This window comes from Ips typographus, linkage group LG1, assembly GCF_016097725.1.
Source record: "Ips typographus isolate SLU linkage group LG1, UJ_Ityp_2.0, whole genome shotgun sequence".
In the NCBI taxonomy this organism is placed as follows: Eukaryota; Metazoa; Arthropoda; class Insecta; order Coleoptera; family Curculionidae; genus Ips; species Ips typographus.
The window spans coordinates 27612192-27630589 of record NC_138422.1 but is presented as its reverse complement, the minus strand read 5'-3'; the positions used below and the strand labels follow the sequence as shown (position 1 = coordinate 27630589).

General features: G+C 33.2%; 4 protein-coding genes across 6 annotated transcripts in view; 3 read left to right on the top strand and 1 right to left on the bottom strand.

Annotated features, from left to right (window-relative positions):
* The window catches only part of LOC145740051 (extracellular serine/threonine protein CG31145), a 149206-nt gene extending 144622 nt beyond the window's left edge, over positions 1 to 4584 (bottom strand). For both annotated transcript variants that reach the window (XM_081995380.1, XM_081995379.1), the window contains exon 1: positions 4330 to 4584. The gene's annotated coding sequence lies outside the window, so the exon portion shown is untranslated. The remainder of the gene's footprint in view (positions 1 to 4329) is intronic.
* A 1141-nt stretch (positions 4585 to 5725) lies between these two features.
* LOC145725986 (putative pyridoxal-dependent decarboxylase domain-containing protein 2) lies at positions 5726 to 13865 on the top strand. Of its 2 annotated transcripts, XM_081974911.1 has the most exons (11): positions 5728 to 5985; positions 7974 to 8323; positions 8380 to 8621; positions 8675 to 8904; positions 8964 to 9035; positions 9769 to 10020; positions 10079 to 10150; positions 10247 to 10619; positions 11957 to 12241; positions 13044 to 13259; positions 13384 to 13865. In XM_081974911.1, exons 1-11 carry the CDS (start codon positions 5875 to 5877, stop codon positions 13590 to 13592), a joined length of 2412 nt encoding a protein of 803 aa, XP_081831037.1. In that variant the 5' UTR covers positions 5728 to 5874; the 3' UTR covers positions 13593 to 13865. The 2 variants fall into 2 exon arrangements, with proteins under 2 accessions (XP_081831045.1, XP_081831037.1); XM_081974919.1 differs by lacking the exons at positions 13044 to 13259; positions 13384 to 13865 and adding an exon at positions 12443 to 12593 and having other exon boundaries at positions 5726 to 5985.
* A 1135-nt stretch (positions 13866 to 15000) lies between these two features.
* LOC145725428 (carbonyl reductase [NADPH] 1-like) lies at positions 15001 to 16420 on the top strand. Its single transcript, XM_081974196.1, has 4 exons — positions 15001 to 15225; positions 15280 to 15540; positions 15623 to 15855; positions 16061 to 16420. Exons 1-4 carry the CDS (start codon positions 15193 to 15195, stop codon positions 16371 to 16373), a joined length of 840 nt encoding a protein of 279 aa, XP_081830322.1. The 5' UTR covers positions 15001 to 15192; the 3' UTR covers positions 16374 to 16420.
* Positions 16421 to 17302: 882 nt separating this feature from the next.
* On the top strand, positions 17303 to 18267 carry ND-PDSW (NADH dehydrogenase (ubiquinone) PDSW subunit). The gene is made up of 4 exons (XM_081982802.1): positions 17303 to 17484; positions 17558 to 17693; positions 17888 to 18027; positions 18077 to 18267. Exons 1-4 carry the CDS (start codon positions 17391 to 17393, stop codon positions 18199 to 18201), a joined length of 495 nt encoding a protein of 164 aa, XP_081838928.1. The 5' UTR covers positions 17303 to 17390; the 3' UTR covers positions 18202 to 18267.
* The last annotated feature ends 131 nt before the right edge of the window (positions 18268 to 18398 follow it).

Sequence of the window (18398 nt, the reverse complement as noted above, 5' to 3'; positions counted from 1 at the left end):
AAACGATACGAATTAACGATGCAACTATTCAAATAAATACACCGTGTCATTGAAATGAACGGTCACTGTATGAGTTTCAATTATTCTGGTACATTAAAAAGGTTTCGGTCCGGTATACAAACAACTTCTTTACCGGCACCAATTACGTTGTTCACCACAATAAGCCGATCAAAACTAACAACTTATTTTTCTCCTTTCATTTGTACGGAAAAAAGATCGATGAGCGGATGATTTTGAATTTATCGCACTTGATTGATTTGCGGGTAAAAAGTGCATGAAAAGTGCCAGTATTTACTTAATAATCTCTCCAAGTTGACAGTGTGAACTTTGTTAATGAAATTTAAAGAATTTATGAAAACAGCTTATTTCAATCAATTGAATAAAATACGTTTTACTAAAACCGGTTATTAGTACGACAGAATAGATAACGGATTTATTATTTCATGTTGCGGCCACACCAGATATTTCATATCGAATATAATCATAGTAAAAACGCAAATCATTACTGCGCGTTTCGATATGTTCAATTATTAATATTTGTATGTAACAATGTTCTGTTAAATTATTTGCTCTTAATGCATTTATCAAAATTATTAATAAAGAAAACAGATCAATTATTAAAAAGGTTTTTATAATCAGAGTGAACCACGAAAACGAAGAGCTGAGTTCTGAAAAAATCGTTATGTATTACTCCGTTAAAAATAATCAAAAAATAAAAAATTAAGGTGATTATCTATATTATGTTAAACCTGATGTTGAACTTTCAAGTTTTCAACTGTAGTTCCAATACTACTATGAAATGGAAACATCCCCGGTATAGTAACTTTCTAATCTACAAAAACGTAATTTTTTTTAATTTGGAATATCTAAAAATCTTCTTTGATTTGAACGATGAAAATAGCGAAAAATTGTAGTTTATTTTCAGTCAGAAATGTGTATATTATTCGCTCGGAAAATCTATTTTAAGATTGCGGTCATTTTGGATTTGACAACCTTTACCTCCGCGATATTTTAGAAGCTAGAAATAGAATTTATATTTTTTTGTAAGGCTAGAGTAGTGAATATGTCCTCAAACTGCTTGACTCGTAAGCAATTAGAATGCTTACGTAGGTAGTAAATTATAGAAAATTAATAAATACTTAAGTATAAATATTGGTTCAAACAAAAAGTTGTTTCAGTAAAACATACAGTGGGATGTTTCATACAAAGTGACAATGACACAGTTTACGTAAATTGCTATTAAATGTATAATAAATTTAAGGTTTTTTAGTATAAATATGCCCTTTCCTGTGCATTAGACCCTTTTGCAGCCAAATAAAAAATTAAAATTTTTTACAAAAAATGCCATTTTTTCCATTTTCGAAAAGATCAAAGTGGTTATTTCACCTAATTTAAGGTCTTTTAGTATAAAAATATACCTTTTGCTGTGGATTGGAACTTGGAACCTTTATAGAGCAAAATAAAAATTTGCCAAAATTGCACTTTTGACCAAAAATGTCATTTTTTCAATTTTTGAACGGCTATAACTTTTTTATTTGAACTCCAATCAATTCCGCCATTAGAAAAAGGATAAAAAATACTACAAAATGAGCCAAATCTCGCCTCTCTAGCTCTTCATGTTACCGAGATACTGTATCTCAAAAAGTAGTTGAAAAGACCCCTAATAACCCCCCATTCTTTCAATTTTTTTGAAAAATTAAAAATTTTAAAGTGTTTTTTTTTGCGTTTATTTCACCTAATTTAAGGTTCTTTAGTATAAGTATGCCCTTTTCTGTGCATTAGAACCCTTTTGCAGCCAAATAAAAAATTTTTACAAAAAATGCCATTTTTTCCATTTTCGAAAAGATCAAACTGGTTATTTCACCTGATTTAAGGTCCTTTAGTATAAATATACCTTTTGCTGTGCATTGGAGCAAAATAAAAATTTGCCAAAAATGCACTTTTTACCAAAACTGTCATTTATGATAACAATTTTATTATTTTGCTCCATTTTTTTTATATGAAATCGACTGGTTTGATGACAAAAGCATAGCAAATATAACAGTGTAAAAAAGACTTTGTTCCACTATGTTATACTGTTGCACTATGGTACCATGAGTACCATTTTGTGATTGTGATTGTGTTTGTAGTGTTTAGTTTTATATTATTACTCGTCTGAAGATGCCCTAACATGCGAAACTCGAGTAACGATTAATAAAAAATCTTTTTGAGACTGAGCCTCTTCGAGCAATATGGACTACCGTTTTGAAATATAGCATAATGCAAAAAAGACTTTGTTGTAGTTACTAGTGCAAAAAAGAGGAATATTTAATATTAAAAATAATAAAAATAGTGTAATATTTTTTTATCCACTTGATGACGTTTTACTTTATTCTTATTTGTGGAAGCATTTTCCTAACACAGCATTTTCGAATTTTTAGCAGTTTTTAAGACATTTTATTTTTCGCAATACCTTTTTTATGAAAAAAATTATACAGGGTTGCATTTCAGAGACCAAATGTCGGCTGTATGACTACAAATTAATACAAAACGTTGTAGACGTTTAATATTTACAAAACTGATCTACTGTAATTGTCTCTAATTATTTATTTTTCATCCATTATAGTTTCTCATCTAATTTGATGATGGAATCACATTTTCTTAGAGTTTAATTAGTTAGCTTACTCAAGACAAACAAAAATCCCATAATTCACTAATTATCATACTGCGCTCTTTCATAATTATATAAAAAGTTACAACATCTAGTAAGGCTGATTATCAGATCAATTGTTTGACAAAAACAATATGAAACATTATCGACTGGCGTGGTTTCTTACAAAACTTGCACATTTAATTCGTTTCAGGAATACACGATGGTAGTTTTAACCTAAATGTCGCTGTATACCCTACATTAGTCGAACATTTCTTATTTCCTGTGACACAAAATAATAACCATGGGAAAAACGGTTTTCCTTATAGTTAACACACTACCGGAAGATTTGTACGTGTCGGGGAATTAACGCTTTTAGAGTATACAGAGTGTGACATGTGAAATGTATCAGAAACTAATTCTCGTCAATTAATTCAAAAAACTAAAAATATTGACAAGTTGATATCTATTAGAAATATTGTAGAAAAAAACAAGATCAAAATTAAAAATATAACGGATGTCATGTTAAGAGAGTTAATCTTACATGTTTAAAAAAGATTTTTGACGTTGTTTTGTCACGTGACGTTGATATAATGCAATACTGAGCTTGCACCACTGTAAAGGCAAGTAGATATCTGTCAAAATTAATCACATGACCGTTAAAATTGTTGTAAAAGCTGAAATTGTAAGAGACACATCACGTGATTTTGATTATGCAGTTTTAGAGCTTGCAACACTGTCATGTGACCTTAAAAATGTAGTTATTGGTAAATTATTATAATAATTTGTAATGAATATTGTTTCAACTTAATATCATGTAACAAAGATTTTACCATAATAATTACATGTGCGGTCAATTTTGTTATATTGATGCACTGTATTGTCTACTACAATGTATTCCTTAAAATATCGCAAAATTTCCTGTATTTAGGCTTTATTTTGCTCAAAATTCCAAAAAAATATTGCAAAACATTTTGAAATACACTTTCAATGCCTCAAAATTCTATGAAATGCCTTAAAAATACCTTAAAAATACCTCGTAATACTGGCAAAGTGCCTCATAATCCCTCGAGTGTGTACACCAAAATACTTCGGCGATCTACCCCTCAGTTTTACAGATTTTAGAAGAACAAAATTTTGATGTCGCTCTTTTCTCATTTGTAATATTATAATCAACAGAGATATCCAAAAACATAATAATATACCGGGTGTTCCATTATAAAAAACAAACTTTTCCTCTCGGTTTCCTCTAAAAAATTCTACATTTTTTTTTTTAAGTATCAAAAGAATAAAGGGGGGTGCAGAATAAAACCAAGCACCTTGTAGTGCTCATGTACATTTCTCATAAATAGCACTAATGTATTAAATAAAAATTTTATACAGTATATAAATTAACAGATTGTAACTCAACTTTGAAAAACATACGCGGATGAGATAGAGTAGACATGACAAAAGTAAATAAAATATTCACCAGGATGAAAATGCAACAAGTGTGCAATGAATTTTTGTATGCATAATTCTACATTTAACGAGCTTAATACGTGGGTGTTATATTAAATTAAAAAAACTTTTAGAAATCCCGAGAAAAATGTTTTACCGCACTTATTATTTGTTTACTGTACCATGTTTACTGACATTCTTTCAACCTGAATAATAGAATTTTTAATATTAATTGAATTGTCGTGAACGAACAAACTCACCTGCTGCTGGATCATGTTACCGGCTGCAAATCACTGGCAAAATTTATTTTGGAAAAACTAGCACTAAATGCTAATAAAGCACGGAAACTTAGCTTCACGAAGGACCCGCAACTAGCACTCACCCAATAAGATTGAAAACAATAAATAGAAAAAGTACGGAAAAGTTTACGCGTAATTTTCGCGATTTTCACGTCAAAGAGGGAGACGCGCGTCACTTACCCACGCCGGACACACACAGACTGATCGGATATTCAGTTGTTTTGGACGACGCGACGCTCTTTTGATAAGAAAATTTAATTCGGTTGGTGTGCGACGCGCGCCGACGCCTTGCCGTCGGTCCGTGCGGATTTACTCCCCCGCGACTTTATTAAAACTTTAACTGTGTACGTATGTTGTTACGTAATTGCTACTACATGTTTACTAGATTTTTCTTGGCAAAATTGACATTTAGAATTATTACTCGTTATTGGACCGTAAACAATATAACCGTACCTTGTCCAATATGTATTGCTGTATCAATGGCTTTTTTTATTCAGCAGATTGAAAATCAAGCTGGCCTTGGAATAAAAGTCATTTTTATCAATCGATTCTTGACACTTGCAACGGGAAAAACATAAGCCTGCTATTGTGCTATTACAAAAAACATATTAATTGTTGTTAATAAAGTTTTAAAAAACCAAACAATTTAAAGTTAAGAAACTTTACATAAAATTTCAATCCTGATTGGGTATGTCATCTTTGACGTCAGCATGTCCAGACACCGCCTGCTATACTAGAAACGTGCTGTCAAAAATTCCAATATGGCCGAAATTGGGGTGACATTTTGCATTTGTTTGTAATGTAAAAATTGAGTTTTTTTGAAAAATCCTAAAACCAAGTAGGTAAGTAAACCTAGAGAAACACATCTAAAATACTTTTGTAATTCTAGCGTTGCCACATCAGTGACAATAACGGATTTTTGTTCGACAACCCTAATACTGATCGCATTTTCGATTCTGCTATACTTGATCTCCAGTTTGTAAATTCTGTCGTTTTCGGGATATTTACTATTAAACGTTGAAAATTTAAATATTTGGAAAGCTGTAGCAGAGGCAAAAGGTTGATGTTAGGACAATACGGTTTGCATGTTCCTATCTTTTCAATCCTCAGATTTATACTATGAGCATATTTCCAATACTTTCAAGAAACCAAGAAAATTTCAAAATGATGAATTTTATTGTTTAATGGTAAACGACAGAATTTAAAAGATTCCATGGTATCAGTTTCTCCATAGTATTGAAATTCATCACCAACCAGAGTAAATTGATCGACGAGTGTACAAAACAAAAAAAACGGAACGCACTCCTACAATACGTGTACACATCTGACATCGCAGAATAAACGTCAAACTGTCAGTGCGGAGCGTGCGTAGAACGTCAACAACCGCTGTTTTCTGTTGTGTTTTGAGATTTTAAGGTTTACGTTCAACAAATCATCGAAAAATTTGCCACGATGGCTCCTATATTTTAGGGATTAACGTTGAAACGTAACAGGTAAATCTTTGTGATGGCTTCTGCGTCTCCCCAAGCGGTCAGCAAGTTTAAATTGCCCGAAAACGAGCAGCAAAATGGAAGCAACAACGATAATGTACACGTATCAGATGAAACTAAGCAATTGGTAAGAAAAACTTGGGTTTGTTCTTTAGCTTTACACTTTGTGGGTGTTGGGGGTGATTATACTGTACCGTTGTGCTCAGGGCATCATTACGTCTGATAATTTTGAAATGGTAATAGGTACTTAATACCAATAAATCTATCACAAATGTCTACAACTTGATGACCCACCCAGTAGCACTATTTATATGTGTTCTCTGTTCATTTAAAAAGAAAGTTTCAATTGGAAATCAAATTTAAGAATAAAGAAAAACCCCCAGTGCATCTGTCATAGAATAATTTATGTAATCTCATTGTAAGGTTGTATAATATTAAAAATGTACTTGTTATCAAGTCAAGTGGTTATTTTACAGCAATAGTCCAAAATGATTACCACAATAGAATATTTTTTCCTTTAGAAGTTAGGTGACAGTTGGGTACCTCTGACATACATAAACTAAGCTACTCTGACTGACAGAGTAGCTTAGCTTTAAGCTCATGTGTGCTATCATTTGTTAGTAATGCAGTCAGTTTGTGATACTAAAATGTATTTGAAACATTTTTGAACAGTTGTTATCATTACCTACACTCAGGCCAAAACGTGGTCCAAAAAGTCTGGCATATATCAAAACTATTCTACCTACCTATTTATTTCCAGAAAGTTTGGATACTATTTGTGGCAGACACATAATAAATTTCAGTTTATTTCTAGAGCAATACTAACTTTCTTAATTCAAATGTAACTCCTTGTGTATTATTACAGATTTTAAGAAATGTATGTAAATACATCTACATTTTTGGGTAGGTATGGTTACTTAGATAAATCAAGAGTAGAATAGTAGAATAAATAAGATTGATAGAGAAATATTTTGAAACATTATTTAAAAATCAATTTTTCTTTAAATATGTCAAACAGTCTAAATGGCTATATAAATAAATACAAGTTTGATTGATTTCATTGATTCAGATCTTCTGGATCTCATTATTCCTTTCTTCCACTGATGCACAGATTTTTCATTTAAAAAATTTATAAGTAGCATAATGTTTATGAAGAATTCTCCAATAAAATGGCCAAAATGCTGACGTTTTACAATATACAGTGTACCATAAAATTTACTTGAATTACTGTGAACACTTACTTATAAAATAAAATAATTTAAATTTTTGCCTTCAGTAGTGAAGAATCAGAAAGTTAACAGTTTTAGTTAGGTGATATTTTGTAATAGGTGGTGTTATGTGTAACATAACAGTACTTTTGTATTGTTCAATAAAACCTTCCAATGTAAAGTACTGGGTTTTTTATAGATGATTTTATAAATATAGAAATAATTTACTCAAGACAGATTAATAAAAAAATGTTGGTTAAAGTGAGGTAAAATAAAAATTTCTCTTTTCTTACATAGCTTCACTGCTGGCATAGCTTATTTAATTTTTAAACCCTGCCTACTTAAATGCTTCAAATTAGACTATTAATTCATTTACTTTCATTTAAACCCACCCTTTTTAAAATCCACCTTGTTTCAAGGCTTTTTTTCCTAAAAATGTATTTACAAATTGACTCTCAAGCTTTCAAACTTTGAAAAGTAATTTGAAAGCTAGTCAAAACTGGATTATGAAGTCAATTTTCATGCCATTACTCTGAATGAAATATCTACAGCGTCAAAATTGACTGTTTGTTAACATTTGACACTGAGGCACACAGCAGTAGCATGCAGTTACTAGGTCTGTTTGTAGAGGCAATTTCAAACTGGTTTCCAACTGAAAATCGGAAATTATTGGCTTTTATTGGTTGAATGCTCACATAATATTGACATTTTAAAGTTAATGGCCCGAGTAATGGCCAGTAGTTGGACATATTTCTCTGATTATTAGTTGAAGATTCATTCTGAGAACAGACCTACTACTAATTTAACTTTTTTAATTGATTTTGCATTATTTACTATTATGGGACTGTTAAGGAGTTTGTAAGATGACTATACACTTAAGTATACTCCATAAAAACGATTCTTGTAGCCGCAGCTAGGAGAGATTGCCATTGAAGCCTCCGAAATTGTAAGTCGATTAGGACAAGCAGTTGAATCGAACGCGACTCCATTAGATGCTGCCAGAAAGTCGAGCAGCACCGTATTCCTAGGCCTAGAAAAGAAACATAGTAATGAAATTATTCAAGCCATTCAGGAACTTATCAGCACTGATGAGGATGGAGAGCCAGTTTCAGCTCTACCTTTGGACTCCATCACCAAGTTGGTTATGGTGTCTCACAGTTTATCCGCTTATTGCGGCAGCTTAGATCGTAGCGTTTTGCAGAAACTGAGTCTTAGATTTACCACAGATGTTTCTAGATGGGTTAGTCAAATGTTTGGGTAAGTTAGTTTTTAGTTATTTTAAAAATTGCCGGTGATTAAAGAAAGAGTTTTAGATTTTTAGAAGCTTCAGCGTTTTATCATGATGATGGTTTAGAAGGTCTGGTGCGCATAGCTAGAATGGTGCTCCACTATAAATATCCTAGATACTTAGAGGATGGTGCTTTAACCTTGTCATCCGCGTTGCCTTTAATTTACAGCAGCGTCACCAGCCCACTAGGAATTGTACAGTATCTTTGTAGACAATTAGGTCTTCCTCTTGCTTGTGTACGTCCAGTGCCAGTGAACACACATTTTGGTACGTCGGAGTAAAATTTTTTCTTAGCGTACAATTAGTAATGATCTATTTAGGTTCACACTATACGATGGACGTGGCAGCACTACAAAAAATGTTAACAGATGACAGCGTAATGGGCAAAGTACCTTTAATAGTAATAGCGGACGCGGGTACTTTAGTAACCGGTCACGTGGACAATATAATGAGAATCAAAGAACTGTGCAAGACGCATAATTGCTGGTTGCACGTTCGTGGACATAATTTAGCTGCTCTAACTTTGCCTAATCACACTAGAAATAATAATGTACGTAGTATTTCTCCATTTTTAACTACTTGTGATCGGCGTTTTTTTGGAAATTACAGATTTCTCCGGTGGCCGACAGTTTTACTTTGACTCTAGGCAACTGGTTGGGAATTCCAGGGCTTCCAAATATTGTATCCTTTTTGCAAAAAAAAATGAATAGTTAATTTATATTTCACGAATTATGCTAAGGTTTTTGTTTCATTTTAGAAACCTAATAATAGTTTTCTGAGAATCTTCACCCTGGTTGTCGTTAAATAATAGTTTAGTTGTTCAAAATAGCCATTAGCTACAGATTGCACTTTTACTGTAAACAGATTTTTGTATTTAATTTAAGTGTTAAAAATGGGGGGACAAAATTTGGCAAATTTGGCAAAGCCCCTAATCTACTCACTGGAACTTTCTAAAGTGATAAACCAACTAGTTACACTAAGAAAAATGATTTAAAAATGTATCATGGTATGAAGTTCAACAATACCTTTGATATCTGTTATGTGACTATTAAACGTTTGCAAACGGTAAGTATGGTAATGCGGGGAAGCAAAAATTTGAAACATATGGGTCCCCAAAGAATTTACAGGACATTGAGAATTAGAAAAGAATATGTGTGTTATTTTTGAATTCAGATTCATTCCAAAGTATATTGTTTCATGATAAATATGCATTTTTTTATAACGCGGTTGTCAGTTATTTTGCGCTAATTTATGTTTTGTTACGGTTTATTCTCCTGTTTTGTATCCGCCCTAATGTGTTTGCTGCTTTGCTTTATCAGAGAGATACACCAACATTTGGTTATTGACTCACAGTCTGAAGAGTTTTACCAACAAACAAAATTTAAGCAGAAATTTTCCTATTTATACCATACAGACTTTATATAAATTATGGGACCAAACCAACGCTAGTAAGAGCAAACAAGTAGGAGTGTCAAGAGAAAGCACTTTGCCGTTTTTAGCTGGTCTAAACACGGATCATCAAAGCAGACGAATCCTAACACTTCCACTCTGGGCCTCGTCGCAGTGTTTGGGCAAAGAGGGCATTTTATCACGCATCAGAGAAAATTTCCTTGCCAGCGAGCGACTGTATGCAGCATTGGACGTTTTCCGACACGTCAGGGTTCTGGTTGGTGGTCCACATGTGTAGGTGATTTTAAGGTGGTTAAGATTGTTGTTTTCTTTAGAGTCCTAAACCTGGAGGCGAAAGCGGAGCCTACACAATCACCGAACTGATCTCCAAACCTGCGAGCATATCGGTGAGCTTTCTAGTTAGTCAAATTTTAAAAGTGTGTCTCTTATCACCCATAAGACGAAAAGCAAGAGAAAAGTGAAAACTTACTGTTCATGTTTAGATGCTGCTTGAATCGACCGCATCTTGTGTAGTGTTCCAATTCATTCCCGAACTCCAAGAAAACGAAGTACTGACCCGAGTACCGCCCTACTATGATAAACTGAACTCCTGGCTAGGTCAAGTGCTGCAACTAGACGCTTCGCAAATTCCTATCGATATCTGCGAATTAGAGGATATTGGAGTGGTGTTGCGGTTTTGTCCTTTCGAAAATTCGACCGGCCAACAGCCGACTTTGGAAGAGTTTAAGGCGTTCGTTCAGTGTTTGGAGCAGCAGCTGGTTATATTGAAAGCAACTATTCATCATAAAGAGACTTTTAAGAAGATTGTCGAGGCTTCGCCTGTCCTCAATATTGTCGAGTTGCCTGATTGGGCTGGTAAGAGCTTACTGACAACCAGAGCTGTCGGTAGTTGAATTACTTTAATTGGAAGATGTAGTTCAATTAATTTTAAGTAATTGAACTACTGTAATTAGATTACTTTTCAAAAACAATAATTGTAATTGCTTTTTCAATTACTCAGCAAAAGTAGTTGTAATTGGTAATTGATTTTACGATTTGTTCTGTAATTGAACCACTTTGAAAGTAGTTGAATTACTTTCAGAGTAATTGAATTACTCTCAGAGTAATTGAACTACTTTCAGAGTAGTTGAATTTCAAATAATGTTAAAGTAATGGAACTACTTGTTTTTGAGGTTAGATACGATTGTTGTGTTTTGCGCGGTCGAGAAGTAGGGGTTTACTGAATCGGGTTCAGAGCGGCGTTTTGGTTGGGTAAATGAAAAAATAGAAAAAAGTTAGAAAGTTGCGATTTTTGCTGCCTGGTGTAGTATTTTGTTCTCTTCATTTTAACATTAAACAACGCTATAGGTTGCATTTAATTTTTTTGAGTTTTTTTTTAGTTTCTTTGTAAAAAGCGCCACCTGTGGACGAAAGAAAACAACTTTAAATAATTATTTATGGAGCATCTAATAGAAAAAAACCTGCTCTTTTCAATGGTGCTAAACTTAATGTTCTACAACAAAGGGTTTCGAAGTTATCGCAGTTTTTTTAAAGCAACTTTTGACTTACCCCCACCACTTTAAGTCAAGAAATGGCGAAAAAAGGTTTTAATCAAAGTTGTTGCTAGTAAACGTAGCTTCCGTTTGCAAGTATTTTCAAAGTGCCATTGTATTTGAAATTTTGGAGATATGCACTTTTTTAAGTTAAAGTTGTTAGTACGCCCTCTTGAGGACATTTCCTGAAACTGAAAATATTTTCTAGCGATTCTTTTGGCCCCTTTTTATAACAAATTTTTTTTTTTCAAAGCTCTACGATTAACCGTTAAGTCAAAAAAGCCGAGTGCCACTCTTATTTGAACACCCTGTACATTTACTACTGCCAATAAATAAATTACTTTTTAGTAATTCAATTACATTTGAGTAGTTCGATTACATTTTATCAGTAATTGAATTAATGCCAGTAGTTGAACTACTGTAATTGTCTATTAATTCAACTACTTTACTGAAGTAATTGGTAGTTCAACTACATTTTAAAAACATTGACTAATTGTAATTCAACTACTTTCACGAATTTGAGAGTAGTTGGTAATTGTAATTTAATTACTTTTTTTTAAGTAATTGCGACAACTCTGCTGACAACCTATTTAATAATTTAGTGGGGACCCGAAGTGGTATTTTCAGTGTAAAACCTCAAATATAATTCTTTTCTGGTAGGAATGGGCGGTGTACGTTATTGTCCCGAAGGTTGGGAGGACATTCTAAACGAACAAATCAAAGAAGAATTAAACAACCTTAACATAGCTTTGGTCGACGCGTTAAGGTCCACCGATTCAGCTTTTTCCCTCGGACAAAGTCAGGACGGAATGATGTGCGTCCGTTTCGGCATGTTGACTCCTCAATCTGACGTGGAGGAACTCCTCAACTTGGTTATCCGGGTCGGACAGTCAGTTGAGGAGAACTCTAGGGTCTTGGATTCTATGAGTGAAATTGTTAAAAAAGGTAAGTCATTCCTGAGCTTTAGAAACATTTAAATCTGACAATATTGAAGCATAATACTTATTTATGCAGAGTGTTTATCATCAAGTATTTTTACGAGTACGTTTGTAGTGAATAATTATTTTCCCGTTTTTTTTTTTTGGGTCTTCCCTGGGGATTGTTGGATAACATAAGCTGTTTTATAAAGCGCTAAATCATTTTTAGGTGCTTACTCAAATGCAATAATCAAGAACAACATCTTTTCGGGTTCGGGGATATGTTGAGCAAGAAAATTGCATAATAATGGTCACTCATAAGAACTTTTTCACGTCTTGCTATGATATGTAACCTGACAAATAAAATCATTCCACTTTACGTAACGACTTATTCTTGTTTGGTACATTTAAATTAATTATTAAGTAGTTTGCTGCTAGTGTACAATGTTCAGACAGTAAATTTGTACAAAATTGGAATCTTTTGCCCGCCAAGTTTTTGCGTTCGGTGCTGGGTAATAAACGGTTGGTGTCCTGGTATTTACTGCTTATTCATAAGTTTCTTAAATTTTGAACCAAGAAAGACAGTTACACATGCATTATCAACGCTACCGTACGTATATTCACAGAAACGTACTCTTTAGTACTCCGCTGGATCCATGTTTTTCGTAGAAACAAACTTTTGAATAATCCAAACGACAAACATGACAACATTATTAAACTCGGGCTATCTCAAATTTTTCTATATGACCTATTCAATTTGTGGTCAGTAGAGATTTTCAACATAAAGCAATATCCATCTTCCAAATTTTGTGTTTACATATCTTCAACAGGTATTGAGACAGCCACCAAAGACCTACAAAAAGAGAACGAAGATCGACTGTGGCAAGAGGGCATCATCAGGCACGTGCCGATTGTTGGAAATATCGTAAACTGGTGGTCTCCCAAAACCAAAGAAGCCGGCGTCCGGGGTCGTAGCTTAAATTTAACCCAAGGCATCGTCGAATCGACTGAGAACATTTACAAATACCACATGCAAATACCTTCAGGTGAGTTTCTAAATTATTGTGTACCAACCAAGGCGACTAATTCCAAAACAAATCTGAAAGGTACATAAAATCTATGATCCGATTATAAACTATTTCGTATTGAGGTTGTGAGTATTCTAATTAGGTGCTACACCTCCAATCGGAAGTAAAAATCCTCCTACCCCTCAAATCCAAACATCGGTGAGCGCAAGTCATTCAAGATCAAGCAGTCATGCTTCAGCGTCAAGTCAAGGAGCACGCACTGATACTATCACTGAAAACAACAAAGACGCGACTTTATTAAACGAAAAGGTGAAAACCTTTACAGAAGATGCAAAAGTGTCAACACCGTAAACTTAATTTAGTTGTTATTATTATTAATTTGAATTACTTAAAGAAACACACACTGTTTAAAATCAAACAGCTTTATTTGTGGCATATGAATAGTATAAATTAAAAACAATAATGTTTTTGTACGATTATACAGTATTAAGCTACTGCTACAAGCGTAAATTCTTCTTTTTTTGTGAATATAGGTGGCCAAGCCGCATTTATTATTTGTTGTCTAAGACTGTTGTTGTTTTAGAAAATATTATATTATTATGTAATATAGCACATTGCTTTTAATGTTGTGTTTAATTTTTTCCTGTTCTAAACAAAAATAAAGGTATAGAAAGTTAAAGAAAAGAAAGAAACATGGGAGGTAATATAAATAAGGAACGTAATTGAGAATTATGACTAACTATACAGTGCAGAGAAGATTGATGCAGCAATAATGTGTCCATAAGAAATAACGCAATTGCAATTTCAGAAAAAGTTTCGAAGAAATTCTAATGTAACTCCTTTTAAAATCTAGGAAACCAATATACATTATGTCATCATTATGCAGAAATTTCTGGAAGTAATTTTTTGATACTTCTGGAACTTAAAGTAACCATCTCAAAATTCTTTTAAGATTTTAGATTACGTTTGAAATACTCTGGAAACGGATGGAGATATTTAAAAATCAGTATAGAATTACGCAAGCTTGAAAACCTACAAAATTCAAACTAATATAAAAGCAAATAATCTATAAATACCGAAAATATGAAAGCTTTTTTTTAAATGTAACCTGTTAAACGAAATGAAATGAAAAGGATAGTAATACAAAAAATGTTTCAGAGACCCTTGGAGATTAACAAAAACTACTTAACTATTTTTAGCGGAGGCAAATGGACGCTGTATTTGTTGATAAATGGATTGTACAGGGTGTCCCGCAAGGTAAGAGACAAAATTTCACTATGTGTTCCTTAGGTAAATTTGAGTCAAAAATGTTCTATAATCTTGGGTCCGCAAATGCTTCCTTACCAATATATGATTTTTTTTTTAAATTTAATAGTGTTATTGTGCCAAAAAGTATCTATAGTTATCTCTAGTATATTAAACACATATGAAGAGATTAATGTATGTAGAGAAATCACATACCTGAACTGCTTTGTGAAATTAAAAATATCGCTGACAACCTAAAATAACCACCGTGTTGGGAAAAAATGGGAAGGTATCAGCAACATCATTAAAAAGGCTAAACTATGCTTACAATGTGAATGTGGACACTGAACAATTATTGTAAACAGGTTTTTTCACAGTAGGAGTAATTTTTTTATTAAATAAAATAATTATTATTTTGGGATTTAAAAAATCTTGGCAAGGAAGCATTTGCAAACCCACGTTTATAAGACATTTTCGACTCGAATTCACCTTAAGAACATGTAGTAAAATTTTGTCCCTTGCGGGACACCCTGTATAAACAATATTTTTGTCTATAGTATATCTAGTACAGCGATCATGTGTATGGTTTTTGTGGCCAGTATATTTCTAGGCCCCAAAAACAAGACGTTATCTATGTGGTTCACGTTTACTATATAAAGACAGATTAACATTTACTCAATAAATAGTGAAAAGTGTAATATTAATCATGACAGTCAGTACTGGACGAAAAGTAGCTATTGTAAGTACATTACTTATATTTAGTTTTTAATTTATTTCAATAAGTATTTGGCAGGTTACTGGCAGTAACAAAGGCATTGGCTATGCAATAGTCAAGGGCCTGTGCGAACAATTCGATGGAGACGTGTATTTAACGTCACGTAATGCCACAAAAGGCCAGCAAGCTGTGAATCAATTAAAAGCCTTGGGATTAAACCCCAAATTTCACCAATTGGATATAACCGATGAAACTAGTATTAACGCTTTGAGGGATCACATTAAAGACACTTATGGAGGAATTGATATTCTTATTAACAACGCTGCAATTATGTTAGATGTAAGTGATTATGACTATACTGGATTAACGCCAAACGTTTCTTTCACTAATAATATAACCAATAAATAAAATTCTCTGATAGACTTCATTGCCTTTCGGAGAACAAGCTGAACAAGATGTGAGAGTAAACTTTTTTGGGACGCTAAAAGTGTGCGAAACTCTTTTTCCTTTATTGAGGCAGAACGCTCGTGTGGTGAACGTATCAAGTTCAGCAGGACGTTTGCAGAGACTTCCCTCAAAAGACTTACAAAACAAATTTAAGGATTCTAATTTGACTATTGAAAGCTTGAGCGCACTGATGAGAGATTTTGTCAAGTAAGCATAAATTTACAATATTATAAAAGGTAATTGAAGAATGCTGGTTAGTTTGCTCAAATTCTATTAGTTATCCTGAATAAAACTAGATTAGATATCATTTTTAGTTATGGCCTCTATAGATAAGCCATTTACGGCATTCTTTTTTTTAAAGCTTTACATATCTCAATAGTTCTTAGCTATGACGAGATGTGTTCATATTTAGGATAGCAAAAGAAAATCGACACATAACAGAAGGTTGGGGAGATAATGCTTATCTAGTGTCCAAAGTGGGCGTGAGCGCTCTTACGATTGTTCAACAAAGATTGTTCGACCAGGAAAAGCCCTACCGTAATATTTCAATCAATCACGTCCATCCGGGCTGGATTCAAACCGACATGAACAAAACCGCAAAAAGTACAACCGATGAGGGAGCTCGTTCTTCATTATTTGCCGCTTTAAGCACCCAAGAACTGAAAGGAAAATACATATGGTGGGATTGTAGAATCGTTGACTGGGACGGACCTTTGCCTCAATAATATTAAAACTGTGTTTGGTTGAAATAAAAATTAATATGCAAGTTTAACACTGTTATTTTTACCTGTTACTTATACAGTGTGGAACAGCCAAATGGAATAAATTCGATAACGAATAAATGAGAGCGTGTTGGGAAAAATGCTTGGACACGTCGATTTGTATTTTTAAATGCGCATTTATTAAAAAAAATAAAAATTATATAGGGTGTGTCATGTGACAGTGGCCGATACCAACTTTCTTATTTTAAATACAACCCCCTGTATATTATTAATTTTAGTAATACATCTGAAAACACGTAATATTTCCGAAACAGTTGAAGATAGGTATGGGACATTGTACATGAATTATGTCTAGAATTTTCTGAAGAATCCAAAAAACTAATAATATACAGGGGGTTGTATTTAAAATAAGAAAGTTGGTATCGGCCTGTGTCACATGACACACCCTATATAATTTTTATTTTTTTTAATAAATGCGCATCTAAAAATACAAATCGACGTGTCCAAGCGTTTTTCCAAACACGCTCTCATTTATTCGTTATCGAATTTATTCCATTTGGCTGTTCCACACTGTATAATTTAAAGATTGCCGGCTTATATGATAAGGAAAACTTCATGACCAAGAACATTAAATTGTGTGGTTGGCATATTATGCTTTATATTTAATTATGTTCTATTTTATTAATGTTAAAAATACTGTGGAGCTTGTAAGTTTCATTGTGCTCGAAAATTTTGAGTCTTTTCTTTAGGAATTTTTATATGAAAGTTTGGAGAAATTGAAAAGAAGGAGATTATTAACAACTTTAAAAGGTTAACTGCAAACTTGAGCAATTTTCGGACGTGGGTGTATTTGGAACACTCCGAGTTTTGTAACTGACATTAACGACAACACTGACACTGACATGACAATGACAGATGACACTTTGACTATTTTGGTGAAGGTGAGAAGTTCTTAAAATTTCTTATCATTCACTATTAATTATTAATTTAAAATTCAGGGTAACATAATTAACGTTTATCATGGGGGTGCCACCTAATGAACCCCGAAATGCCTTTGAAGGGTTTTTATACGCGGTAGGACGAGCCATCGACGGTCCTACCACTTGGTTTAGAGGTAAAATCGACATAACCTCATTTATAAGAAATTATATAATAACAATAATAATGTAGAACTGTAAATATTTCAGAAAAGGTTGTGTTGCCCAACCAGACACAATACCCATGGTACCACCAAAGGTTCAGGAGGGTTCCTACGATTGATGAATGTTACTCTGATGATGTGGTTTGTGTTCATGAGGCTAATATGCAATATAAGCGAGACAGGTAGGACATTTCGCTTTACAAGCTTAGTTTGAATTTAGCATTTAGTCTACCGTCTAGTATATATCTAGATTTGGTTAATGGATAGCACAGTGATCAATGTGGATTTAGTTCACTTAATATTTCTTCAATTCATATATAAAATATATTTCAATGTTTTTACTAATTACAAACTGAGATCAAAAAGTTTTTTTTAGATTAGTAGAGGCGGAAATCGCGACTATTCTGCGTGAAAGATTTGAGGCCTGTGTAATGTATGAAAGACCTGATCATGTAGAAAAATGTGACTCTTTGCTGAAGACATATGAAGATGCTACCACAAACTATTTTATCAAATGTAAGTTCAGTCTAATTGAATATAATAAAGCAAACATCATCTTTTGCAGATGGAGATTTAGGAGCCTATCATGATGCCAAACGTGCATACATGAAACAAAAACATAGAATGATTTGGGAACGTAGGCATGGTCCTGTAGGATCAGGCGTGAAGCAAAGCAGTGAAGCACATTAAGGTGATGTTCTATCAAGTTGCAGAACACTGCCTTTTTTAGTAGTAATATATTTGTTTATTGCCTAACTTGACTTTTATTTCAACAAAACTTAACTTTTTTGTACTGTACAGAATATATAGAAGACGCTTGTTAAGATCTAGTTTGGAAATTTAAATTAAGCACACCTATGAGCATTTTATTATTTAATAATTTAAAT